The following is a 27,942-nucleotide window of genomic DNA, read 5'->3' as shown; positions in this document are numbered from 1 at the left end:
GGCCCAGGGCCGAGCGGCAGCGCGCATGGGCTGTTAGGAGCGACGCGCCTCCCCCGGTGGTTGCCGGCAGGGGAGGGGGTCGTGCGCGCTGGGCGGGTCTCGCGTCTGTGGGTCACGGAGGCAGTGAGACCCCCCTCATGGGCACAACCACCGTCCAGCCCCAGGCGAGAGCTGGCGCCCATAGCGCACTGGCTGTGAGGGAGGCGCGGTGGTGCAAATGGGGAGCAGAGGAGAAGGGAACCACTTGTTCGAGTGACGCCTGGCATGTGAATCCAGTAACTCAGCTTCTGGCCCTGCTGAGCCTGGAAGTGAAGAGCCTACCAGGCTCCTTATGGCCTGGTGTGGAGGTAGGAGGTGTTACGTTACTTGTAACGAGGCAATTGCAAGCAGTTCTTAAATCTTGAGCGGAATTTATTGTTCAACCTGGAGAAGGCTGAAAAGAGATCTTATCCATGCTTATAAATATCTCAAGGAGGGGTGTGAGGAGGATGGACCGGACTCTGTTTCAGTGGTGCCCAATGACAGGATGAGGGGCAGGGGGCACAGACTGAAGCACAGGAGGTTCCACCTGAATATGAGGGGAAACTTCTTCACTTTGAGGGTGGCAGAGCCCTGGAACAGGCTGCCCAGAGACGTTGTGGAGTCTCCTCTGGAGACATTCAAAACCCACCTGGACACATTCTTGTGCCATCTGCTCTGGGTGAACCTGCTTAAGCAAGTAGGTTGGACTAGATGATCTCTAGAGGTCCCTTCCAAGCCCAACCATTCTGTAATTCTGTGACTTTGACTTGACGCTAGCTCTCATGCCAAATACATCCCAACTAGTCCTTGGTGCCCCAGAGTTGGGGCACCGGTTGATCCCGTCATTCAGATGGGTAGTAGAGACATTTGTGCATTGTGATCTGACGACCTTTTCAAGGAGACACACGCAGTGGTGTATGGGCAGTAGAGGATCCAAAGTAATTGTAAATAAACGATAGCAGAAATTATGACAGCCTTTTATTAACAAGGGTTAGACAGACTTTTCAAATGCATATGAGCACGCAAACGTGTTTTGGTGCTGTCTCATAAAACGGAACAAATTAATAAGAGAGAAATGGGGGCTCTAAAGGCTGATTGGATTAATAATCTCAGGAATAATCACAATGATTCTTGTTTTGTGTGTTGCCATAAGCTAAAAACAGCGCAGTAAGAAACACAAACTTAATGAATTGCAAGAAGTTTGTGGGGGTTTTTATTGCTACAGAATAAAGGTCTTCCAATCACTGTTGCTCAAAAATAACAAGTATAGATAGGAATGTTTTCAAAACCATCTATTTGCCTGCCAGCTTTCCCTAATAATTTTACAAACTTGGATTTACATTATAATTCATATTCTAAAACAAGAAAAGAGTTGGGGGGGGAAGCTTTCTGAAGAATTTTTCATCTAGTTTGTGAAGTCTAAGTGTCACAATTCTCTTTCTGAAAAACATAAATTCTGGAAGCAGTTCAAATAAACTTGACTACACCACTAGATAATTAGTTAAATAAAAAGGCAGAGGAAAACACAGTTTAAATTCATCATACATCACCTTTCACAATACTGTTACAAAAAATACTTACTAAACTGATTTATCAGCTTAATACTGATAGAGCAAGCTGATACGTCATCATTATCCAATGGATTACTTTTAGTAAAAAATGGTGCATGGAAAATGCTTTTTGCTTTAAATTTATACTACTTGCTTTATCCCTTTCTTAACATACAAAAATCAGACAAAAGTACCTAAACCCAGCATTTTTGCAAATAGTGAATTTGATACCCAGGACAGTTCCTAAAATAAGGTGGGTACACCGCACCTAAAGACAACTGCTTTAAACAGCAGGTATCACTGTTGTTTTTCAAGATAGCCCTGTATCAAGCCTTGAACCCGAGACAGAATAATCTCGTTGGAGCTGCTGCACTCTTCTGGGCCATATGGTGGGTCGATAGTTAATAGCCCCGCCACGCACAGCGTTCTTCCCGATTCACCCTGCTCCGTTACGGGGATGTGGTTTGTTTCTAGCCAAGTCTTCAGGTCGTTCTTCCTCTTTTCAAGTTCCTCTGGGCTGTAGGCTTTGTTTTCTTCAGGAGCAAATATGCGAGAAAGATAATGCTTCATTTCATCGTCCCCTTCTTTCAGTATTTCAACCTCCTGCACAGCATGGCCCAAGACAACTGATATGGACACTTTTTCATTCTCCAGGAATGTTGCAAGGATAATACTGCCAAGGAAAGAAGGATGTATGAGTCACTGTATTTAACTGAAGACTGAGAAACACAGGCAGAGACTCTTGGTGATGAGTGCTCATTACCATCAGCATAACCCAGATATTTAGGCAGTATGGAATATCCAGCATTTTTCTTGAAAACATTCTGCTATACCCTTAAAATACTGAAAATGAGGGGCTCTGCATGGAACTTCTCGCTTTGAATTGAAATGACGCTATATAATATCAAGCAGAACATTACTTCAGAAGAACAAAGTGTACATTAAAATGAGGGCTGAGAATCTAAATATTTTTGTGCAGCATTCCCAACCTTGCTAAAGAACCTTAAGTCTTCCCGCATTCAAAACTAATGATACCTTCATACATTCAGCACTTTAAATGCTGAAGGCAGTGGTGGCAGCTAACTGTCAGAACCTTTTAATGACAAATTATTAATATTTAATAATTGATCATTACTAGAATAATATATATATTTTTAAATGAGTGTTGCTAGAATAATATACTTTTTTTTTAATGTGTGTTGCTAGTTTCTTAACTGAAAACTACAGCTCGAGTATTACAATGGGAACACAACACAGCACGTTCAGGCTCAGGCTGTAGCAGCCTGGTCTGTTCCCAAGGGTACTTACATCCCAGAAGTCCTAAAATACAGGTAGGAAGGCAGCTTGTTGTATTTCTAGGATCTCTTCCCCATATAGCAATGAAGAGGATCAGAAACCATTTTCTTCCTCTTGTAGGCAGAAAAATTCCAGAATTTTATGCCAGCACTTTGCTAATCTACTGTTGCCACTATTGGTGGAAGTAATGACTTTCTGGGAAACTTGCAATGAAATATGCCTTGATTTTAGCCTGGGCCATCCCCAGAATCACTCACAGCTGCATGCACCTTTCCTAACAAAATGATAAGCAACTCCAAGAGAAGATTAGAGTATCAGAGCTACTCCAGTGTTGAAGCAACAACCAGTTCTTCTGAAACACATCAGAAGATGAATGTTTTAGTTTCTAGCTTCCACCTTGTGCTGATGTGGGACAAGCTCAAAACAAAAAAGGTATGAAAAAGCTCTGGCAGCAAGGAGCCAAAATTCTGCCTATACCCTGGTGTGGTCTGGCTTTCAAACACTGTTTTCAAGTCACTTGAGATACTAGAGACCTGTGGTACCACTTTCTGTCCAATGCCCTTGCTGATTTTCTCTGCTTCCTCTACAAAGCAGCCCCTACAGCCTCATGGGTGCCCTGCAGGAGGGTAAAGCAAGGCATCGATGTGAGAACTCTGGAAAGAGGGTAAGGATTGCAACACCCAAAGCTTTAAAAACATTCCTGCTCTCTTTGTGAAGCAAGGCTTGGTATATTATTAAAACACGTGGGTATCATTTAAAGTACTAACCTCAGGTCCACAATGAAGTCAGCATGAATCCATATATTATCTATTCCCAAAATTATCAGTCCTCTGAGTGAGATTAAAGTGGATTTAGGTGAACTGGCTTAATCAACTACAGTATTTCTTTCTCTTAGGCCTTGCCAATTAAAAAAAACCCATGACACACAGCCCCAACATGCAGTTTTTGCTCCAGGTAAGTTTGCTTCAGTCTTGGGATCTTTTCCTGAAAGACTTGTGTTTTCTTAGCTTTACAAAAATAAAAGCTTTGGTACTTACCTGGCAGAAACTGGATCAACTGTTAAGACCCATCCTTCATATTCATGTTTCTCAACTGCAGCAACTTTTACCATTTTGTTCACATACGTTTCCCACTCTAGAGGGCTTTTCCTCTGCCAGTCATTCATATTTCCTACATCCAGAATCTAGACAATAACCAGAGCAATTAGCAGAAGCAATGAATTGTCTTGCTTTGCCATTCACACCAGAACTGAGTTTGCCTCCAGGTGAAAGATCTCCGATTCATCTTAAGCTCAATTTGTTTTTTTCTAAAAGCAAACATTCACAGAAGTGGTTTGCATATTGGCTGCACTTATGTAATTTCCCACCCAGTTCACTTGTAAAGGCACACAACGAAGCCTCAAAAAAATCACTGTTCTACAAACGTAACAATTTCCCGTTTCATCAAACCTTCCATTGACTGTTCTGCCCTCTTGCAAAACCTTCGGGAGCCCTGTCCCTTGAGGGCAGAAGTATACCACCTTCACTCTTTGTACTGGTGCACTCCGTGCGTCCAAGCCCTTCCACTGCCTGTGGATGAGCATTATCCACCCGGATCCCTGCTCTGCCCCCATCTCCTATGGTCGGGTGAGCAGCAAGCTACTGGTCATGACTGGTCAAGCACTACTGATCATGACAGCAAAGCCACCTCAGTCTCAGCTTGGGGCCATACAAGCACTTCTCTCCATCCTAGAATCCCTCTGCCAAAGGGGCTGAAGAGAGATGGGGGCAGCACAGTGCAGGGAGGACAAAGGACTGGAGGCAGCTCCTCCTTCATCCCTCCAGAGTCTCTAGTGCTGCCATCCCCCTCCTATTGATATATTTTCCTCCACAGGAAAACCCTGGCTTCCTCCCGGCCCTGCAGCCGTATCTCCACTCACCGGCTCGGTGTCTGCTGCTGCTTGGTTCCCGACGCTGGCAGGGGCGACTGGAAGTCAGGCTCCCGCCGCTCCCCGGCGTGACCGCCACTTCCTGCTGACACTCAACACCCTCTCCCACCACAGTTAAGGGCTTTTTAAAGCACTAAATTTGAGGCTTCTGAGGCAGGGAAATGCTCAGATCTGGAGTGAAGAGAAGCTGCTAAATCAATGTATACTGTGGTTAAGTTATAAAAGATATACCCATCATTAACCAACTGACATGAGAGAAATGCTTTCTGACCACCTGAAAAATGAGGGGATATTTTTCAAGTTTTAGATCCTTCTGCATGACAAGAGGGAGACTGAAGATTAAGTGATATATCGTCTAGAAGCAGAGTGCTTAGTTTATACTTAACTAATTAATAGATGTATTTTAAGTAAGAAACTAAACAATTATAACTAATGTCATCAATTATTTCTTAGTATAGATGTATGGCAAAATTTTCAAAATTATAATGCATATGTAATGATTATGTGAATATAAACAATGCAAGAGCATCCAGTCTTAGGAGCACCTACGGAGGATGATCCCCAGTGTTCCCCAGCACCGATAAAATAAAGAATGCTGCTTAACAGTATAATTGACTCTGCTGTTAAGTTTATTTCTCCATTTCAGGAGTGTTTTACAAATATGGGTGTGCATCTAAATTATTTCTAGTCTTTATATATGACGCCAGATTGCAAAACAAGGTGGGGTGCATAGCACTTAAATCCACCTGGTGTTCTGCCTCGTGTTTTTGCCAATGCTCCTGGTAGTGCTGAGACTGCTAACTTGAGTACACAAAACCTCAGCTCAAGCCTCCTGAAGCAATGTGTGCATAAACAGGTATAGACACGTGCTGTGTGTATCTGGTCCATAAAAATAAAGAGGTTTTTGCTCCCTGGTTTTGCGTTGTCTTTACAAGTTTTCCTGTGCATCTGTGACGGTGACAAAATTGGTCTGTGCCCCATCCCCAAAAACTGCTCTATTTTTACACTACTAATGAAAAGCTTCCTATGGATGAAGCAAACAAGCTGCCGTCATTTCAGTAATTTAGGTGAAAGCAAACATGCAATGAATTTGTGAGCATAACAGAGAAAATATCAAGGGTATAAAATTAGATAGTCTTATTTTGCAGGCTTAAGGAGGTAATTTCATTTTTTTGTTTATCTGAAGTTTCAATTCAACTTCCACAGTGCTATGGGGATTATTTATGAACAGTTTATCACACTCTATTTAGCTGTCTTCTTTCAGTTAATTAGAAAGCACAGTTTAGCAAATCTAATTGTTTTCACTATAAGAGCGAAGAACACAATCAGAAAGCTTCTATTTGAAAAAAAAAAAAAAGTAGTGGAAAGAAGGAATGTGGTTTGGTTTATATATTTATATGCATAGCACATTTTACTTGTTTGCAGTCTAACAGCTTCCTAAGGGGTCCCCTTGTGGATCACAGACCGGAGGGTGGTGTATTCAAAGTCCCTTTCGAGCAAAATACTCCAAACATCTTCGTTTTTCATTCTTGCTAGTCTCGGTCTCTAATGGATTTTTTCCTCATTGTTGCCACTGTAGGTATTTAATTGCTCTGAACCACGAAGCCCTTAAGTATTTTTTTAAATCCTGTCATCTAAGCCGTATCTGATAGATACAGCTCACTATTGTGAGGGGTTACTGCAGCTCTCCCAGCGTAAATTTAACCTCACCCACGGTCACCCAGAGCGGCACCGCTCCCAACTCAAGTAACTACACTAGTGGCTGCTCCTGGCACAGATCAAGCCGTAAATTCAGCTCCGCTGGTACCGCTGCACCGCCCTCCCAAGCGGGAGGGTCGGCCCAAGCCTGAGGTGCTTCTCGCCGCCCCGGGAGAACGTTCCTTCTCAGGCGCTGCTGCCCTCCGCTCCGGGGGCTCCTTCCCGCCGCGATCCCGATCCCTCCCCGCGGGCCGCTGCCGGGAGCTCCCTCCGCTGGCGCAGCCCTTACCGGGCGCCCCCCGAGGCCACGACGGGCGCGGGGACCCATCCCGCGCTCCCCCGCCCGCCTCAGGCGCCGCCGGCCGCACCCTACCGTCGCCGTGGCAACCGGCGCCCCACTGCCCGCGCTGTCCCCGACGCGCGCCGCCGCCCCGCGCGCATGCGCGCCGCCTCAAGCCGCAGGCGCGCGCCGCCTAGGGGAGGAGAGATAGGAGGCGACAGAGCAGGCGCGGGTGGCGGCGCGTGCGCGCGGGGAGGCGTTTGGCGGAGCCGTTAGGATGTCGCGTTACGGCCGTTATGGAGGCGGTGAGTTCCCGGGAGTGCCGCAAGTGGCGGGCGGCTGCGCGGAGGGCAGGTCGAGGGAGCTTTGCGGAAGGGATGATTACCGCGGGGAGCGGAGTGGCCGGCGTGTAAGGGAGAAGGACGGCGAGGCGGCCGTTGCCGCCGCCGCCGCTGCCGCCGCCATTTTGCGTCAGCGGCCGTAGGGAAGGGGGTGCGCCCGCGCGTGCGGCCGCTCGTGGTGAAGGCGGGAGCGGGCCGCGCGGACAAGATGGCGGCCCCCGGGGTGGGCGGGGGCGCCGACCCCGTGCGGGCCCGGCCTGGCGCTGACGGCGGCTTCGCTCCCGGCAGAGACCAAGGTGTACGTGGGGAACCTGGGCACGGGCGCGGGCAAAGGCGAGCTGGAGAGAGCCTTCAGCTACTACGGGCCCCTGAGAACCGTGTGGATCGCGAGGAACCCGCCGGGGTTTGCCTTCGTGGAGTTTGAAGACCCGAGGGATGCTGAGGACGCTGTCCGTGGACTTGATGGGAAGTATGTGTGCATTTCACATGTTTGCTACCGCCGGTTGTAAGAGAACAGAGAGAATCGGGGTTTTCTCTCTGATTCTTCGCCTTTTTGTGGTTCTGCCATGAACAGTAGCAATTAACTTGCAGCCATCATGGACTTGTTGCAGGGTGATATGTGGCTCCAGGGTTAGAGTGGAAGTGTCGACCGGGATGCCTCGTCGCTCCCGTTACGACAGGCCTCCTGCACGGCGCCCCTTTGACCCTAATGACAGGTGCTACGAGTGTGGTGAGAAAGGCCACTATGCTTACGATTGTCACCGCTATAGTCGCCGAAGGAGGAGCAGGTACGTGTGGGGCCAGGGTGGCTGGGTTGCTTCACCAGTTCAGTTTTGTGTAGCTCTTGTTAGCAAAGAACAGAATGTTACACCAGTTTTCTTTAAACTTTAACGCTAGAATAAATGTATAGGTTTATATTACAATTTGTTGCTATTTCTATCAAATGTTAATATCTTAATAATCAACCTGGTCAAAACCTTTCAGGTTTCTTCGTTTGAGTCAGTCGCCTTGATTCAGAATGTCACGAGCCTTAAGATTTCATGCTGAGGCGCCTTGCAAATCCGACACTTAAGATCCTCCTAGACCTTGAGGTGATCAGCATAAGAGGCCAGATCCCCTCGAGCCATCTACACGTAGCTTCACCTTATTCTTTAAGGGCAGAAAATTTGAGACGGTGATCGCCGTAACAGTAAATTTGGCTTTCAATTGGGGGCCCCTTCCGGTTTAGAAAGAGGAACACCAGATTGACCACATTCCCACCTAGAAAAATCTTCTTGCGTCAATCAAGCCTCACCCTGGCTCATTGGGCTGTCAGTTTGATCGTCGTTAGATTGAAGAGAACACCTAGATGCAGCGATCGGCTATAGATACTTCTAGATCGTCTAGATCTGCTAGACCTTGGGCCAAAGAGGGTCGACCTGCAAACTTGCAAGGTTTATTTTAAATACGCATTACAGTGTTTTCTATTCTAATGTAATTCTGCAATGTAATTCAGCTTTTAACATTTTTCTAGGTAGTAAAATGCTCAAGACAAGTAGGCCCAGAGATTTTTTCCAACTGACAGATGCTAGTTCTTTAGTTGTCTGAAATCAGTTTTGACTTCAGCAGGGCCTCACGTGTACCGATTTCTGCAGCTGTTTCCTGATACCTGTTTTCTCTAACCTAAAACCAGGTCCCGGTCTAGATCCCGTTCAAGGTCCCGAGGCAGAAGGTATTCTCGGTCACGTAGTCGGAGTCGTGGTAGGAGGTGTGTTTAAGTTTGTCTTTTATTCCTTTTTGCTTAGAAAAAGTCATGCCTGTGCAACTTCTTAACTGGCTTCTTTGCAGATCCAGGTCAGGTTCCTACCGCAGGTCGCGGTCCGTTTCTCCTCGTAGGTCTAGGTCTGTGTCTCCTCACCGGTCCCGATCGGGTTCCTTAAAGAGATCAAGGTAATTATTAGTAATTTTCAATAGGTTGTGTCATTTGGTTTTGTTGTTATTTTCATTTTAGTTAAGGGATTCAAAAAGGTATTCGATAGCAGATTGCAAAAGGTGTTGACATCTAGAAATTTACTTTAGTGTGCTTCAAAAAGTATCTGATAATCCTAGTTGGATTTACAGGCATGGTGATACAATTAGTTTTGAGAAAATGTCTAATGATCTTGTAGGTTTTAAGTTGAACATGTAGACATTAATCTAAGTAATGCTGTAATTGTCATCACTTCTGGTCGAGTTGACTACTTTGTTTTAATTCGTCTTAATTTTTTAAATTTCAGATCTAGATCGAGATCCAGATCTAGATCCAGATCTGTTACATGGCCCCGAAGCAGGTAAGATCTCTTCCATGATAGCTGTTTATATTTTCAGAAAAAGCTGTGTTTTCTCTCCACTAACTTAGGGGTCTGTCATTTTAAAAAGCAGTGCAAAAGACAGTTCTTTCTCTTTTCATTGTTTTACATATCACTGATATCTAGGTCCCGATTGTCATCACAAGTATTGTTTTGATCAGATTGCATTAACAGCTAGCATAGCAAACACATTTGGAATTAATCATAAAGATTTTTTTTCTTCGTCTTTGTGTAGTACACGAGATTGTGGATTCTTCTCATTATTTGTCGGAGAAATCAGGAGACTCTTCTGGTAGTGTGTTAAAGCATTACTGTGTATATCCAGGCAAGTCATGACGGGCTTACTTGGGCCACCAGCGTTACAGCTGTTTCCAGCTCTTTTGAGTAACACGGTGTCAGTCTGCAGAAACCGAATTAAATTTTAGATAAACACCTGTCAGAATTATTTTGTACCAACAAATGTGCCATAAGAGTGACGATCACATTTTAAAAGAACACAAGATGTTATTTGTTAAGTTGTAGTTTGGTCCTTCCATAGTAAGTGCAGCTTGTGCTTTGTACAACCTTGGCAAGGCAGCGTGGCTGACATAGGTTGATTGATGTTGTAGGAGAACAAGAGTAAATTGAAGTTCTGCTGTGAAGAAGATGGTACTGGTCCAGGTACCCCAGCCTGTTCATGGGCCTCCCATTCTGGTTTGATGGCTGGTCTTTGAAATAAATAATACTCAACCATGAAAACACACAAAAAAAGAAAGCTTTAGCTGAAGGCAGCAAGTTGAAAAGCCTACAGCTGAAGATGGGAGATTCAGTGCTGAAAGGTGGTGGTGGCATTTTCTGAGAGTGGAGCAGCAAGTAATGACAGGAGTTTTTAGGGAATGGTGAGATGGGAGACCAGAAGATGGCTTGGTTAAAAGCAGAAACTCTCAGAAGCCATCCAGAAGCTAGTAAGAAGAGAAGGGAAATTCCCTGAGGCAGCAGAGCAATGCCCTTGACTGATCCAGGTATGCTCTTTCCACCTGTTGCTAAAATTGTTGACTCTTAACACCAGTTGTTCCAATGTGACTTAATCGTGGCTCATCACTGCTCACTATCAGTGAGGAGCAGAAATCAGCTACAGTCAGCAGGCTCTCAAAGAGAAAAACATCTTGTTTTTACCACCATTGTTTTCTTTTTATAGTACCAGGAGGGTTTTCTGCAGTGTAAAGGATGCTGTTAGTGAAATTTCTAGACTCTATTGTGTGACACCTTTCATTGTAAGTAGAGATTAACTGACTGAGGCAGAGGAAATTATAGACATACAAGTACAGAGAAGTGGCAAATTATCGGTACTTAACTCTGATGAAGTTACTGTTAAGCTTCCACATGAGGCAATTGAAAGATGATTTCTTTAGAGAAGAATCAAAGCAATGCATTGCATCCAGAGACGAGCTCTTCATTCGTAAGGAAGACAGACTAAAGAAGCATTACATGATGCTTGCTGGTTTGACAGTGTCAAAGTGTGCATCTGGAAGTTGATGTGGAAAGTAGAACACTTCCTTTGGTAGTAGAACACTTCCTAAAAATTTCAGTTATTCTTTTAGGCAGTATTAGTGTTCTTATGGTGCAGCAGTCTTAAAGACACATTTTTAACAGTCTTTTCACAAGGGTTGAGACAGATTTTAAAAAATACTTCCAGCAAGTGCATATATAAGATGAAGTGCACTGAGGAGAAGATATTTGGAGGCACATGCTGCCTGTAGCCAGTTTCAACTATAGGGGTATCACTCAGGCCTAATAAAACTTTCAAGTTTAGAGCATGGCTTTTTACTAGCTTAATGAAAATACTGGTCAGGATTTGGATTGTTTATGTATTCCTGCGACTTGCATCTGCAAACACCAGTCATCAGCCAGGGACAGAGCAACACGTGCAGTATCCATTTTTAAAGTTTTTTCGTAAAACTTTCCCAGAAAAGCCCTGGAAACTTGCAGGATTCTATCCAACATGAGAGTTCTTACACGTTTAGTGCAAATCTTGCTGTCTCAAATGTAAGAACATGCATGCTATCAGCTTCCCTGCTGAGCTGTGTTTTTTCTTCTTGTTTTAGGTCTAGGTCTCATGGCAGATCAAAATCTGGCTCACCGGCTAAGAGGTAAGTATAGAGATAAACCTGCAGTAGTATCTAGAATTCAGTATTGCGTTTGCATGATGAACAGAGCCTGGTCTTTTAGAAAAAAATCCCCCAAACATGGGTGCCCAGCTAATCTGTTTGCAGTATGACTGAGATTATAAAATTTCCCCTGCAGCTATTTGGAATATGTTCCTTACCATCTCTTTGTTTTCATTAACTGTTTGTAGTGTCCTGTAGTACTGATTTTTTTGTGGTTTTGTGCTCAGTTTGTTACATTTTTGTATCCATCATATAAAGAGCTTCAGCCTTATTATGTTGTTGATAAAACAGCAGGAATCTGTGATGTTTCTTTCTTAAAGCCTCACCTCAGTACCACCCCTTGTTTTCCTGTTTACTGAAGACAGTTCCTTAAAATTAATCTCCACGCTAAGTGAATTGAGAATCCATGTCAAAGTTGATTTGAAAACTTTGCTGTTTTGAAGAGCTTCTGGCTAGATTCCCATAATAATTCCATTGCTGTCTAAGATGCTTATTTTTTTTAATATCTAAAAGTTCCATGTGAACTTTAAGCTGCATTGATGATATTCTGTTTTGACAGTCGGTCAAAGTCCCGATCACCATCTCCAAAGAGAAGGTATGTTGATCTCCCTACTAATAACGTAGACTCCATAGAGCTGGCATTTTAGTATCTGCAGTGATCTCTGCTGAGGAGTTTGACTGCTGCTTGTAGGAAAATACTGGAAAGGTATTTTGCCAAGATATCTTTGACAAAAATAATGTTGTGATTGTGGTTTTATATCTGGTAACTTATATGTGGTAATAATTCCTCGGGATACTGGTTATGTAGCAGTGTTACATCTTGCCTTTGTCTGCTCCTGTGTTCATTTTAGTTCACTAACAGTTTTATTGCACGGAGCCTTTCTACTGGTGAGCTTAAAAGCACAGAATAAAGATGAGAATTAGCTCTGAGTTATTAAAAACTACAGTGAGATTTGGGATTAATAGTGTGGAGTAACTTGGCATAGCAGTCAGGAATGGAAGATTGAGACTTATAATCCGAGTAACAGCAGTAAATATTTTTTTCCCCAATAAATTGGTAAATATCTGTGTGTGTATGTCACAGAATCAGCAGCATTCTTTTCCCTAGTTACAATGATCACATTTAAGTTGTATTACCAAAAATAACAGCAGACAAATGCAAAAATGTGAAAAATAAAATAAATGTATTATCTCTAAAAATAAATCATCGACCCATTAACTTTGTCAATAGTGATTGGTTATTTTATTAACAAGCAGTGCTTAAAGGGTGCCAGAGTGGTCTAGGTGTCTGTTGCTTTTTCCTGTATTTGTGAATTGCAAATGACTACTGAAATGTTAACTGTGGATTGTTTTCCTTTCAGTCGTTCACCATCAGGAAGCCCTCAAAGAAGTGCAAGTCCTGAAAGAATGGATTGAAGTTAATGATGTTAATCTTTTAGGAAGAAAGTTATTTTGCTTACATTATTATAAGGGATTTTGTGGTGTCTTTGTAAATGTAAGAATGTAGATAGAAGAGTATATCAACTAAAATTTGGCATGATCTGGGTCTTCTGAGTTAGTCACACCAATAGACTAGCACAGGTCTCTTTTTATTGTATGAATTAACTTCCTGTGATATGAAAATGTGGGACTTTTTTATTGGCACATTGAAATAAAATGTGTATTTTTAACTAAAACTTCTCTGTAGTAATCCTGCTGCTTCTGTTAGTATTTGGGTAATTTTAACTGTGCCATGTAACATGGATCAAAAATGTCTAAAATGGGAATGACTAATATCTGGGTCTTCTCAAACTAGTCACTTTTTGCATTTATTGTTTAATAGTCTTTGGTGAAAGGATCAGTTTCTGCTTTCTTTGAAAAGGAGTTTAAAATCCATCTCTGCCTGCAGATGTCTAAAAATATGCATATGCCCGTCTTATTCCTTTATGATATTTAGTGGGCATTCATTTTTCTCCTTAATTTGGCAAAGCTTACTCTGGTGTTTGACTAGTTGTGGTATCAGATGCCCAAAAATTTAAGGATGAGCTTTTATTCAAAACACTGACATCTTTTAAAGGAATAACATCTGCAGAAGCCTTTAAACGTAGTATAAGTCATTAATAACTTGGTGATTGCTATGTTTGCTTGTTGCTTTTTTTAGTTCTTTAGGCTATTAATATAAAAAAAACTTCTTAAAATGTCTCAAGGCATGTTTTCCTTTTTTGGGGGAAGACATCAGGTCTTCTGACCTACTTTGTGATGGACCTTAGGAAAATGTGTGAGAAGCAAGAGCAAGCTGTTATTAGCCTTTCTGCAGCTCACTCAAACTTTCCTCAAAGATTCTCACAGCTGACCTCAGGAATTCTAACCTGCTTCATGAAAAATTGGTATGGTTTTAAAGCAGCCCAGATCCTGGAGATGATTTTGTTGAATTAGACTTATTTCTTACACACATGCAGGATTAATTATTTGTGTATAGGTATGTCAAACTCTGTGTTTGTCCTCATTCTGTACTCAAGAATTGCATGATAAGGTCCTTTGTTGACACAGATCACAGCAAAGGACTGGAAACTGTTAGACTGAGCAAACAAACTGGTAGGCAGAGGAGAAAAATATTTTTTTAGTGCAATGGGATGTCTAGCAGAAATAAAGGCCAATTTTGGCATTAAACAAGCACTGAAACGGAAAGCGAGGCCTGTTTCAGCTTCTTATGACATCTGTCATGGCAGTTTTCTTCCAACATGTAAACCACAGCAGAGCATCTTAAATGAAAAAAAAATTACAAGGGGAACTTCAGTCACACCTTGGGTAACTGGTGATTTTCAAAAAACAGGTTTCTTATTAATGACTTCATGGAGCTTTTTCATCATATGAGTAAGTAGTCCAGATTCTGCACATAAGGTCATGCTATACCACTATCTGGTGAGGCTGACTCCCAATTGCTGTGGTGCTTGGGCACTACCGCGACCTTAGTGTTTCATGTGTTGGGTGCAATGATCAGTATTCTGGCAATATCCATTGAATTCCACCGTTGCCACACTGGGAGAGCAGAGAGTGACACATGTGGCCCTGCAGTGATTTAGGAGAAATACCCAAATCCCGTGACTTGTGTTTGGAACATTTATGGGTTGTGCATCACCTGCCCAGTTTCTAGCGTAGCTGGTGAGAGGCACACCTACACTGCTGCTCTGGCATTTCATCACCTTTTTTCTCTTCTGTCCTCCTAAGGCAAACCTGCTCCACAATAAACCTGCAGACTAACACAACAGCTGTACTGGTACCTGTTTTTCAGTACCCAGGGACACTGTGGAACACGGAGTGGAGGAGCCTGGGTTCCTCTAAACCCAGGCTTAGCAGTGAGAACCTGAGCCAGAAGGCAGGGCCATGCCTGCCTGGTGGCCCTGCCCATGGTGGGGGTGGCCATGCCCATGGCTGTGGCCACTGCAAAGGACCACCAGCACTTCTGAGGGGCAGAGAGGGAGCAGTGGCAAATCTGCTGTGGTGACCAAAACGGAGGGTGGCTGTGTTGCAGGAGTCATCCTTTGAACAGGCTGTGCAGCTCCAGCTCTCACCAGAGTTTGGCAGGGTTTCACCAAAAATCCCACACAGGGTTTATGAACTTTTGATGCCTGGACAAGGGTGTGTTTGTGTGACTGCTGCTGCTGTGCCCCTGGGCCCTGCACCTCTGGGCAGGGTGTGTGTACCTGAGCAGCCTGGCTGAGGGTGGAGGGCAAGGGCACAAGTACTCGAGGTCTCTAGAGCAATGGGCAAAACTCACAGGGGTGACTGTGCTTCCACCCCAGGTTTGCAACCCAGCACTTACCAAGCTTGGATAAGCTGGGTGTTATTCTCCAAATGATACCAGCCCTTACACAGTATGAACTGCAGCCGCATAATGTGTGACCACTGTGCATGTCCATGCAGTTGGGGCACCACAGGAGAGTAGCAGGGTGCTCGTTTAGGGGGACAAGGTGGCAGAAATGACTGTGATGGGTCTGCCACATTTGCGAGCCCAATGGCCAGGCATTTCCACTGGGGGCAAGAGAATTCCCGCAGCAATGCAGCCAAGGAAGCCAGGATTTGTGCAGCCCCTTCGGCAGCAGTGTGGCAGGAGAAAGCGAGAGTCAGGCTGCGGCGTCTCACACAGGGTGCCTGGCCCAAAGGCTGGCTACCCCTCTGTCCCTGGGGAGACGGGTGCCAGCTTCCTAATATGATGGCCCTGCCATCTCCCTGTCCAGTGCTCTGTCACTCTCAAAGTAAAGAAGTTTCTCCTCATATTCAGATGGAACCTCCTATGTTATTGTTGGACACCACTGAAAAGAGTCTGGTCCCATCCTCTTGACACCCACCCTTGCAATATTTATAAACATAAATAAGACACCTCTCAGCCTTCTCCAGGCTGAACCGACCCAGTTGTCTCAGTCTCCCCTCATAAGAAAGATGCTGCAGATCCCTAAACATCTTTGTAGCCCTCCGCAGGACTCTCTCCAGTAATTCCTTGTTCTTCTTAACCTGGGGAGCCCAGAGCTGGACACAGTACTGCAGATGGGCCTCACCAGGGCAGAGCAGAGGGGGAGGAGCACCTCCCTCGACCTGCTGGTCACACTCTTCCTAACTCACCCCAGGTACCATTGGTCGTCTTGGCCACAAGGCCACATTGCTGGTTCATGTTCACCCTGTTGTCCACCAGGACCCACAGGTCCCTCTGCTCTTGTGCAGCTCTCGCTGCTGGCTTCAAAATAGGAGTTAAGCCAGAGGAGCCAGGTCAGCCAGCTGCGATAATCCCAGCACACTGTCTTCCACAAAACTATTCCGGGTGACCACTGTGTACCTGTGCCACTGCAATACTGCTGTCAGACCTGGTGGCTCTGGCCGCAAGGGCTGCCCTGTTGTCCAGCATGGGAAGGGCAGGGCACCCTTTGATGAGCTGACACTGAGCTGTGGGACAGGTCAGTGGCAGGGAGAGAGCAGCAGCCAGTGCAGCTCAGAGCATATTGCTGGGAATAGCTCATATTGTAATGAAAAAACACAATTTTATCAGCCTTCCCCAAGATCCACATGAAGATTATCAATATTTGCCTGCTATATTTTGACCTGCAACATACCATGTCCTTAAACAAGGCGTATTCAGTGCATTTTTACTGCGAAACAAAATCTAATGCTCAGGGTGAGGCTGGACAGAGAGTGTGACCTTTGCACAGACCAGATAGTGGCAGAGGTGGTGATAGAAGTTAAAGCGACCAGAAGCCACAGGTGAAAATCACAGAGGAGGAAAAAAGTTCCCAAATGGGATGCATCACCCAGGATGGTTTGAAAGTGCCATTAGGCACCCAGCAGTATTTCTGGCTAACGTGCTAGAGGCACTTACCCCTCTCGGTGGTAGGAGTCAGCATCCCCTTTCCTTAAGTGGTGCTGAAGACGAACCATGTGGTGTGGTTGTACTCCTCGCCTGGCCGGAGCAGGGCATTGGGGAACTGGGGCTGGGGAGAGGCAGCAGCATGTCAGGGACTGCGAGCACATACCATGGGACCAGAAAGGGTGATGAGGGCACAGCCGCATCCCCTTGGCCTTCCTGAGGCAGCGTCCTGCAGATCCCCTGGGTATTTCCTGCAGCAGTGTTTCATCGCCAGTTACTTGCCAGCTGGCTGAGTGCGTGAGTCCTCCCCAGGTTGAGTTCAGCCCCTGTGGGGAGGATGTGTCAAGGCCCTGGTGGGACCTTCTGCTCTAGACTTGGCTCCTTGGGAAGCTGGGCTGTGTGGGACCAGTCCCCACTGCACTGGCCGACCCCCACCGAATGCTGCAGGATGCTGTGACCTGTGCATGCCTCAGTTCTGGTGTCTACAAAGTGTCCCCTCACCAAACAGATTCCATTCACATATTTAACGCCCTAGAGACATGGCAGGGTGAGGGAGGTGTGGTCCCATGCCGCAGGGGGGACAGCTCACCTTGTTAACAGCATCAGGCCAGTTCTGGGTTTCCAGGCAGAAAGCTGAGTGCTTGGGGTACGTAACAGTGCCTTTGCCCTTCAAGGAGCCATCCAGGAAGTTCCCGGTGTAAAACTGGATGCCAGGCTGGGTGGTGTGAACCTCCATGGCCCTGCCAGTGGGCGGGTGGTGAGCCCTGTGGGGGGTAATGCTGCTGGAGGATGCCAAGAGGCGGACCAAACAGGCACCTTGTGGCTCCATGATTGGGGGACTCCTGACAGGGTCCCAGCCTACCTGCCCACAAGGCGTCGAGTCTGCACCTGCTGCAGGCAGAAGTTGTGGTCGAAGCCATCCAGGTGAAACTTTTGCAAATGCTTCCCCAGGATCACAGGCTGCCGGAGATCAAAGCTGGTGCCCTGCACCGCGGCCACTTCCCCTGGGCAAGGAGGACAGCAGTGTCAGCCACTCACCCACATGCCAGCAAACACCTGTGGTGCTGGCCCCTATGCAGGGTTCATAGAATCATAGAATAGTTTGGGTTGGAAGGAACCCTCAAATGTCATCTAGTCCAACTCTCCTGCCATGAGCAGGGACATCTTCAACTAGATCAGGTTGCTCAGAGCCCCATCCAGCCTGACCTTGAATGTTTCCAGAGATGGGGCATCTACCACCTCTCTGGGCAACCTGTGCCAGTGTTTCACCACCCTCATTGGAAAAAATTTCTTCCTCATGTCTAACCTGAATCTCCCCTCCTTTAGTTCAAAACCATTACTCCTTGTCCTGTCACAACACGCCCTGCTAAAGAGTCTCTCCCTTTTAAGTACTGAAAGGCCACAATAAGGTCTCCCCGGAGCCTCCTCTTCTCCAGGCTGACCAACCCCAACTCTCTCAGCCTGTTCTCACAGCAGAGCTGTTCCAGCCCTCTGACCATTTCTGTGGCCTCCTCTGGCCCCCCTCCAAGAGCTCCATGTTTTTCCTGTACTCAGGGCTCCAGAGCTGGACACAGGACTCCAGGTGAGGTCTCACCAGAGCAGAACAGAGGGACAGAATCACCTCCCTCAAGGGCTGACATCCCTCGCTTTGGTGAGGCAAGGGGTTTAAGCATTTTCGTGATCCTTGTCTCATTGTGATGCCCCACTTTGAGCAATCTGCCTTGTGGCCACTGTGACTTGGGCTGGGACATCACCACCTCGTCACCCAGCTGAGGTGGCAGCCCCTGGCAACACTGCTGTGCTGAGCCAACACAAAGCAAAGCAAGGAGCCAGAAAATGAAGGAGGGGTGTTGTATATGTAACTATAGAAGCCAATCAACATAACTCAAAACTTGTTAGCTATTAATATTTATATATGCATAAAATTTATATACATATATCCTCCCAGATCTCTGAAAAAACATTGATGAGATGGCCATAGAGGTGGCCCACCTGCCGAAATGGTGAAAATGGGCTGTATACTGGGACTGGTCCCCTCCTGCCTCAGAGCATTGTTTCAGGGAAAAAAGGTTTAAGACCATAAAACCAGCATTTTCTCTCAAGTCTTTTTATAAGACCTGATGTGGGGACATAGCATCCTGTGATAAAGCTCTTGCAGTGAGAACAACCCTAAGACATACTAAACACAGCGCAAAACACAGCTAGCCCAATCCAAAGGCAAGGGGTGTTGCATGGAGAAGCTGAGAAAGGAAGGACAGGGAAGGAGATTTTTCCCTCAAGTCACATTTTTCTACCTCTCTCTAAAGGGGGAGGTTTCCAAGGGTCAGCAGGCAGCTGCCAGTGTTGGGGACAGTGGCGCGGACATCCCGGCCCCGCTGCCGGCCCCATGCGCTGCACTCTGCTTGCTGCAGAGACCAGCTGGGCTGCAGCTCTGCACCAGTTCTGCTCTGCAAACCTTGAGAAACATCAGTCTACACCTGACATCAGCACAGTTCTGTGGCTTCTGATCCTATCTAAAAGGAGCACATTTACTGATTTCAGCTGTGAGGTGGAAAAACACCTTGAAAAAAAATAAACCACATTGATTTAGGCCCTCACGTAAAATACAGCAGCCATCGCATGCAAGGGCTCAGCCTGTGATAGTCACACATATCTCATCTTCACCCCAAGGCTAAAATAAAGAAGTTTTACCAGTTTCAATGGCCACATTTACACAAAACACCAAGATAGAACTGCAAAAAGCAGGGGCAGCAAGCCAGCCGCAATTAAGATGTGAAACAGCTCCACGGTGAAAGCAGTGGGGAGAAGCAACGCAGAGGTTTGGTATGGCCTTAAGCTCTTCCCAGCCTGAGCCCAGGCATGACATCAAGCTGAGCAAAATCCAGCTGGACTGGGAGACCCAATCCTCCAGGCACAAGCCAATGCATGCATGCACAGCGGTTTTGGTTCATGAACACAGACTAACTCTGGTTTTAGCAGGCAGCTGAGCTATAAAGCTTTCTTGCCTTTTTTTTTTTTTTCCTTTTAAAGCCTCTTAAGCCTCTCTTCCTCTCCCTCCTGAAATCAGAAGCTGCACTCAGCAAAGCAGCCCTGCAAGAGCATCAGGGAAACACACCTGCCATTTCCAGCAGAGCTCAGCAAGCCTCTGCTTACCAGAACGCACCTCACACACCCCTTGGGCACACATCTCACCCCCCAGCCAGTTTCTCTCCTGTCGATGCTAGTTGCACTCAGGAGCACAGCCTTGATGCCCCAGACTGGCTGCACAGCGCTCCATTGTGGCTACTATGTCTTCCCGAGACCTCCAGCATGGCACCATGTCACCTCCCTCGCCTGCCACGGCTCAGCATCACACCCCAAAGGCCTCCATTCCTCTAAGCCTGTCCAGCTGGACAAAGAGCCATCACTTAGCAGCAAATCTAGAAGCCTGCTTTTTTGATTATTTTAATCTATTTTAGATTTTTTCAAAACTTAAGCCAAACACAGCTGCTTTTTTTTAAAACAATGCTTTTCTTTCTTAAAAACAATAAAACTTGGTATCAGATTAATTTTGAAATTAGGTCAACTCTTACTGCACCTCAGCAGAATCACTTATGCTAAATGAAAAGTGGGTGTTGGCGCAGTGTGGTTGGAGGGTTGGATCAAGTCACTCAAAGCAAGATGCCCCCTTGTCAGCGGTGGGACCGTTGTCAAGTGCATGTGGTTCAGTGCTGGCTCTCCTGTGTGTACAGGGAACATGTTCTCTGTCCCAGCTTGTTCAGATTATTTAATTCAGTAGCTTGATCATTTATGGAGAGGAACAGAGTTGAAGTGGTGTGGAAAAAAAAAAAACCAACAACTAGAAAGCCCTGTTTTCTCTTCTGCTTGTTATCCCCTGAATCAAGACTGGGTACAAGAGGCTGTCAACTTGCTTCTCCATACTGAGGCTGAAGACAGCAGCAACACCACCTTTGTTTAATTAACCTGCTTGGCATGCAAAACATGCTGTTTCCTTAACTGGCTTTCATCATTTAGCCATGCAGAACATTAAAGACAGGAAAGAAAAGTGTTGGTTTTATCTGGCCTCCCAGCCAGAAGTGCAAGCTCTCCCATCCTGATGAGGGGACTGATGGCTCAGCTCTTGCAGGGAAGGGCAATGCTGGGCTCTCAAGCATCAGAGATTCCAGCAGCCCTAGGGCTCCGTGCTGCCTGGCAGCTGCCGTCCAGATCAGGGAGTCTGACCATGTCCTGGTGTACCACCGCTTTTATCAACAGCAGCCCTGTGCCTGGAGCATGCTGCTTGCATCTCCCACATTTTACTGAGGCTTACGAAATGAACTCTCCTGCTTTCTGTGGACTTTGGGCATTGGCTGATCTTATGGCAATAAGATTTGTAGAAGTAACAACTTGACATCACACGGAAGATCCCAGTAGAGAAGTATGATAAGGCCGAATACTGCTGAAGGAAGCAAAGCAGACAAACCCCAGGCCAATCCCAGCTCTCGAAGTGCTGAGAGATTCTCTCTGGTTAGGAACAATGGCCCTGGGAACAATGGATTGGCCTGCAGGGAAATGCTGGCCAAACGGACCTGGAGGCACATGCTTTGGTTCTGTGTTATAGGTAACTTGTCTCCTGGATGTGCCTCTCGGACTCAAGTTGCAGCCTTGCATCCCGCTTGCCTCTGGCCCCATCTCCTGCTGCTCCTGCCTGCACTCCCTGGATGGATCCTGGTCTATGCCCTCTCCAGGTCTGGGGCTGGTGATGGACCCTGTTACCAGCATCCAGCTCTGCTCACTCTGCTCAGGTGCTGTGGGACTGTGCCCATGGGTGAGGACCCTACTGTGCCTGGGCTCTCCTGGGTCCTGGTGTCTCCCCTTGCTGGGCAGCATGGTTCCCTGGTACCCACAAACACTCATCTGTAAAAGTGTCTCCACCATGTGCCACAGGTTTTGTGCCACTCACCAGTAGGGATGTTGGTGTCGTCCACAGGCAGGTAGGAATCTGCTTCAATAGAGATCTCATGGTCATAGATATCCTGTGAACCCTGCAGGAGTACACAAAATACGGGGATTCCTGCTGCAGCCCTTCCACCATTCCAACAGCCCTAAGCACACCTGGGAAGCGACTGACCATGGCGGTGCTACAGCTGATCTGGTAGTGGCTGTGGAACCTCCTGGCTATCATCCCACCTTGACCTTGGGCACAGGACAAAGGTACCAGCAGAGGCAAAAACCTGCATGGGACCTAGGAGCTGTAAATCCTGCAGGTCTGAGACTATCAGTAGGAACTTGTACCTTGCCAAGCACTACCACCCTGCAGATCAACCAGTCACAACACACTGGTTGCTGAGCACACAGAGATGAGCAAAAGGGGAAGGAAGCAAGTGTGGGGAAGTGAAACCCATTCTCCTGTCTCATCTCCTGCAGTGTGAAGGGTTGTGCTCCTCTTGCTCTCCCACAGCCTCCGGGATGCTGGCAGGGAACCTGCTGGGCCGGAAGGGCAGCATGATCAAAACTGAGCCTGCATATCACTGTCTAATCTGAGCAGCGATTTCATGCCCAAAGGTCTCCTGTTCTTCTGGAAACACGCCTGAGTCGCATACTGTAGGTGTTGATATTACTGCACTATCGGGGGGACAAACCAAGGGTAAAATAACAACCGCACAGCCATTACCGGGGCAGTAGCCTGAGCAGACCTGCTGCGTGGAGGGGCTGGGATGTCTCTCACTAACACTTCTAAATGTCTTAGTCTCACAGCCAAGTATGACTGCAGCATTGCTCTGCCCAGCAACATTTTATTTCCCTGATCCTTTTCCTCCAAGCCCAGTTATAGACAGGGTGAGACTAAAATGCAGCTGCAATACAGTGCCTGTCTAGTTGGCACGACACTGGACTGGTGTGTGGGAGCCCTCTGCACCCTGCTACTGCCCCGCTCTGCAACCTTGGCTGCCTCACATCCCCTTTCCATGATGTTTCTTCTCCCCATTTTGACCCAGGTTTTTTGGAGCTGCACTGACTCGGGCTGGCACTACAGGTCCTGATCTCAGCTGCATGATCCATGCAAGGGTTCAGTATGTTATCTCAGAAGCGCCAACAGAAGACAGCTAAGAAATGCCAGTCCATTACTAGGGCATACCAGTTCTGCACCTCCTCTGTAATCTTCCCAAGGGACCAGGAGAGACTGAAACTCCCCAGTTACACACAAAAGGAGAGTTAATATTAATGATGGGCTGTCTCTGTTTATGATGCACTGGGATAATGCATCCTCAGTTGGGGTCTATGTGATTCAGCCCTGGCCCAGCTCACTGGCTGCTTGCAGCCCATGATGCATACACGCAACCCCCATTGCTGTGTCCCCAGACCAACATATTGGTCCCAATGACCCCATGGGAAACCCACAGATCATCCCATGGGTCCCCAGGCTTCCTTCCCCTGCACAGTATCCCTCCATGGGCTTCATCTCTCCAGGCTTACCTGCCCTGCAAGGTTGAAGTATGCATGGTTTGTCAGGTTGATGGGTGTTGTCTTGCTGGTCTGGGCTCGATAGTTGATGGCCAGCTCCCCGCCGCTGAGTGTGTAGGTCACCCAGACTTTCAGGTCACCTGGGTAGCCTTCCTCACCATCGGGGCTGAGCCGGTAGAAGCAGACGCCATTCGGGAGGACCTCGGGGCTCCAGAGAACCTGCAAGGAGCGTGCCATGGATGCGACAGTAATGAGAAACACGGTGCCCTTCTCTCCTGACCCAAGGGACAAAAGGTACTCAAGCAACAATACACTAAACCAAAGAATTTTTCAATCATCTTTCCTGCCCTCACTCCTAGAAGAAAAAAAAAAAAAAGTTCAAACCATCCTTTTCTCCCTATGAAGGACTAAAAACCAGTATGTCCTTGTTGAAAAAGGGAAGTATGAGAAAACACAAACACTAGCTTGCTCTTTGTTCAGCCAGGGCCAGCAGCAGTGAACAAGTTTTACAATAAGCAGCCAAACAAATTAGGGAGTTTGCTTTGATGGGGGTCTGTCCATGCCACGGATCTGATGCTAAGCAGATGTGTCCCCCCTTGCAGGACAGATGTGTGACAAGAGGTGAGATGCCCAGGCTCTGAAACTTTGCATCTACCTAAGGATAGTTACTGTCTAACCAAAGAGGACAGATCTAGGGGCAGGGACTAGATAACACTTTTTGAGACGGCCCCTTTATGTCCTATGCAGAGATCACAAACTCATGGCACTTGACAAAAGCCAACATTTTCACCAAATGTGAGAACTGAGGGTGCCAAATGTGATAACTGAGGGTGCCAAATGTGATAACCAGGCTGCCGAGCAGGTCCTCCTGCACCAACTAGAATTCAACTGCAGCTGCCACTGCTGTGGGGACACTGTGGTTTTGTATGTGACTGTCTATTTAAGTTATTCAAAAGAAAAGGCTATTAAAGGCCAGTAAGCATACAGATACCAATATTTTTAAAACTAAGAGGGTTATTTTCTGAAGTCCCCCAGTTCCCCAGCAGCGTGGCTGCAAGCTTCCATGTCATCAGACCACAGGCTGACTGCAGCACCGAGGTCTCCAAGATCAGGAAAAACCCACAAGATGGCCAAGACAGTCACAGCCAAGCATCAGCGCATCTTGTTTTTGTTAGAGCTGACCACAGGTCTCTGCACAGTGACCATCACCTGGCTGCAGGAGATCTTGAGCAGGTGCTCAAGCATGTCCCGTGGCCAGAGGACAGAAAGCCCTGGTGGGAAGGTATTGCTGCCTTGTCTCCATCAAATTGGGGTGCCTTCAGCAAGCAAGGGGAAGAAGCAGAAGAGATCACATCACCTGCCTGCAGAAGACAGCCTGGAAGCCCTGGGTGCAACGGAGTGCATGTTTTCAGCTCCAGCGCACAGGGGGTCAGGGTGTATAAATAAATTTTAAACGAAATTGTCCTCTTCAGGGGTACAACAGCCAAGTCATCCCCAGTACTCCCTTTTTTCCAGAGGCTGCTGAGGAGAGTTTGACCTTGATCTGAGGCCAGTTCACACTGCACTGCTCAGAAGTGAGCTTTTTTCCAGACACTCTGAATTTTTCCCCGTCAGCCTCAATGTCCTTTCACAAAACAAATTATTAACCTGGGAATGCAGCTGCAGTAGCACGTCCACATAAGTTCCTCTGGGAAAATGCTGGATCATCTACTTGCTGGTTAAAAATGCAACTGATCCAACAAAGTCCAAGGCTTCAGAGACTTGTGCGCCTGTCACGCAATCAGTAGGGTTACCAGGAAGGCTTTCGAGAGAGGAGATTCTCTGCTGCTCTTACCACTGTTAGCGCATGGGTGGTATCTGGACTTCAGCAGCAGCTCTTGGGTGAAGATAGGAAGAGTTGAGTGCCCTGGGGCAAGGGAAAGGTTATTTTGTCTCAGGAGGTGACAGGGAAGGGCTGGGGAGGAGACACAGTGATGCTGGGGCATTTTGCAGGCCTGATCTAGTCACCCACTGCTGTAAGTCAGAGCAAGAGCCTGGGGTAAGCTGTCACTGGGATGAAAGCAGCACGGAAGAGGGTAATGCAATAACTGCACTGAACCCACAGCACCACCCTGTTCTCCCGGTGCTCAGGAGAGCTGTCAAAAGCAAGCAGCAATGATACTGAGTTTCTGCAAACCCAGGGCCTTGTGACTCTGGGAGGAAACATGGGCAGGTAACAGCCTTGAAACCGCAGGCGTGAATGAGTCTTTGTGGATCACTGCTCCCCAGGAAGCTTTCCTTTGGCACTGGGACAACTACAGCACCCACTCCAGGTCAGTGTGGCTGGCACCTCGGGAGCCTCCATTGTGCATGAGGCTGTATCCTCACCACCACGTCCGGACCCAGGCCCTGCGGGAGCACCACCTTGCTCCAGGACAACCCCATCAGAATTGGGCTCACAAGGCCTCAGGGCTCGTAATGCAGAAGAAGCACAGCAACCCTGGGTGGGAGTGTTGATCTACTGGAGTGTATGAAGGTTCTACACAGGGATCTGGACCGGCTGGATTGATGGGCTGAGGCCAATTTTATGAGGTTCAACAAGGCCATCAATCCAGCCAGTCCAGATCCCTCTGTAGAGCCTTCTGGGTCCTGCACTTGAGTCATAACAACCCCATGCAACACTTGGCTTGGAGAAGAGTCACTGGAAAAGGATCTGGGGGTGTTGGTCGACAGCTGGCTGAATATGAGCCACCAGTGTACCCAGGTGGCCAAGAAGGCAAATAACTTCCTGCTGTGTTTCAAGAATAGTGTGGCCAGCAGGACCAGGGCAGTGATTGTCCCCCTGTACTCAGCACTGGTGAGGCTGCGCCTTGAATACTGTGTTCAGTTTGGGTCCCTTCACTACAAGAAAGACATTGAGGTGCTGGCAGAGAGAGTTCAGAGGAGGGCAACGAAGCTGGTGAGGGGCCTGGAGCACAAGTCTGATGAGGAGCAGCTGAGGGAACTGAGGCTGTTCAGCCTGGAGAAAAGGAGGCTGAGGGGAGACCTGATCGCTGTCTGCAACTACCTGAAAGGAGGTTGTAGCATGGAGGGTGTTGGTCTCTTCTCCCACGTAGCAAGTGATAGGACAAGTGGAAATGGCCTCAAGTTGGATATTAGGAAAAATTTCTTCCTGAAGACATCACATCCTCCACCATAACCCCACAGGCTGTGTGCCAGAGAACACCGGGACCCATCAGCCAGATTTTTACCTTGTCAAATCCCTTGGCTCCTCCATGCAGGCTGTTGGGCCCATTGTTGAGGAACAGCTGATACTCCTTCTCGTCCACGGTGAACCTCCCTTTCGCGATCCTGTTGGCAACACGGCCCACAACAGCACTGAAGTAGGGGTGCTTCCCCATGTAACCTGGCCAGAAAAACAGCATGCAGTTAAATGGAAGGATTGGGACAGAATGGGTGGTCTTCAGATGTGCTTATGGACTCAGAGGTGTCTCTCTCTGCTTCCCTCCACTACTAAATAGATGACTGCAGTCCCGGCGTTTCACAGGACACACAGCTCACTAGTCACGTGCATCTTTTATTACAACAGCCTGATGGGATCTTTTATCCTCTGCAGATTTGCAGAAAAGGCCTCTGTCACTGCCGGTTAGTGTGACACAGAGCCACCTGATCCAAGCGGCAATCCAGAGCCGCCAGTGCCCCATTCCCTGCCCACCACAGGACAGGCAGCAGGAGCTGTATTTATTCAGCCCATGATTTGGAGGGACCCTTAGAAGCAGATCATGAAGTGTGGCAATAAACCAGAAAATAATTTTTAAATTGCCTATTTTTTTTTAAGAAACAGATTTAGACCCACCTTCCAAAGTGTCAAAGCCTAGGACAACATCTGAAAACTCTCCATCCCTGCCTTTTGTCTCCAGAGCAGCGATTATGCACCCTAAGGACAGGATCTCCACTTTCACGCTGTCCGACTTTAACACGAATTTTTCCACCACTCCTCCTCCTTCCTCCCGGGGCATCTGCCCGAACACCTCCCTCTTCACTTCGGCCATTGCTTCCCAAAACCTGCCCCCCCGCACCGCCGGCACAGAAGGGCACTGAGGCGGAAGCAACGGCGGCAGACACGAGTCCAGAGAGCAGCCACGACAACCGCAGGATCGCCGCCCCAGGCTGGGAGGAGTCACGCCGGGCAGGAGCCGCCCTGGCCCGGCCCGCCAGCGCAGCCGCCGAGGGAGGCGGCGGGGGCTGGGGAGGGGCTGTGGCAGTCACCCAGTCACAGAATGTTTGGGGTTGGAAGGGAACTCTGGAGATCATCTAGTCCAACCCACCGGCTAAAGCAGGTCCCCTGAGAACCGCGGAACGTCCCCGGAAGGCAGTGGCCATCAGGGCCTCCCGGGCTGGGGGTGATGGAGGAAGGAGGGAAGGGTCTGTGGGAGGACACCTGGGAGTCCTGGTGGACAAGAGGTTGACCATGGGCCAGCAGCGTGCCTCTGTGGCCAAGAAGGCCAATGGTACCTGGAGTGCATTAAGAAGAGTGTGGCCAGCAGGTCAAGGGAGATCATTTATCCTCTGCCTCTGCTCTGCCCTGGTGAGGCCCATC

General features: G+C 47.5%; 3 protein-coding genes and 1 long non-coding RNA gene across 5 annotated transcripts; 2 read left to right on the top strand and 2 right to left on the bottom strand.

The window, feature by feature from the left end:
• Positions 1-13: 13 nt before the first annotated feature.
• LOC135987633 (uncharacterized) lies at positions 14-4,824 on the top strand. The gene is made up of 3 exons (XR_010606035.1): positions 14-347; positions 3,763-3,821; positions 4,740-4,824. It is a non-coding gene; the product is annotated as an uncharacterized LOC135987633 (long non-coding RNA).
• GEMIN6 (gem nuclear organelle associated protein 6) lies at positions 999-4,875 on the bottom strand. The gene is made up of 3 exons (XM_065632660.1): positions 4,786-4,875; positions 3,905-4,050; positions 999-2,244 (listed from the first exon to the last, which is right to left on the bottom strand). Exons 2-3 carry the CDS (start codon positions 4,030-4,032, stop codon positions 1,869-1,871), a joined length of 504 nt encoding a protein of 167 aa, XP_065488732.1. The 5' UTR covers positions 4,033-4,050; positions 4,786-4,875; the 3' UTR covers positions 999-1,868.
• A 2,132-nt stretch (positions 4,876-7,007) lies between these two features.
• On the top strand, positions 7,008-13,098 carry SRSF7 (serine and arginine rich splicing factor 7). Of its 2 annotated transcripts, XM_065631681.1 has the most exons (9): positions 7,008-7,077; positions 7,402-7,582; positions 7,725-7,901; positions 8,786-8,860; positions 8,941-9,042; positions 9,369-9,422; positions 11,525-11,569; positions 12,147-12,182; positions 12,949-13,098. In XM_065631681.1, the coding sequence occupies exons 1-9, from the start codon at positions 7,050-7,052 to the stop codon at positions 13,001-13,003; spliced, it is 753 nt and encodes a 250-aa protein (XP_065487753.1). In that variant the 5' UTR covers positions 7,008-7,049; the 3' UTR covers positions 13,004-13,098. The 2 variants fall into 2 exon arrangements, with proteins under 2 accessions (XP_065487753.1, XP_065487754.1); XM_065631682.1 differs by lacking the exon at positions 8,941-9,042.
• On the bottom strand, positions 8,861-27,497 carry GALM (galactose mutarotase). The gene is made up of 8 exons (XM_065631680.1): positions 27,199-27,497; positions 26,594-26,748; positions 23,376-23,582; positions 21,865-21,946; positions 17,785-17,926; positions 17,512-17,686; positions 16,935-17,046; positions 8,861-9,027 (listed from the first exon to the last, which is right to left on the bottom strand). Exons 1-7 carry the CDS (start codon positions 27,392-27,394, stop codon positions 16,969-16,971), a joined length of 1,035 nt encoding a protein of 344 aa, XP_065487752.1. The 5' UTR covers positions 27,395-27,497; the 3' UTR covers positions 8,861-9,027; positions 16,935-16,968.
• Positions 27,498-27,942: the final 445 nt, after the last annotated feature.

The sequence above is a fragment of the Caloenas nicobarica genome, chromosome 3 (assembly GCF_036013445.1).
Source record: "Caloenas nicobarica isolate bCalNic1 chromosome 3, bCalNic1.hap1, whole genome shotgun sequence".
In the NCBI taxonomy this organism is placed as follows: domain Eukaryota; kingdom Metazoa; phylum Chordata; class Aves; order Columbiformes; family Columbidae; genus Caloenas; species Caloenas nicobarica.
This window is presented reverse-complemented; position numbering and strand designations above follow the sequence as displayed.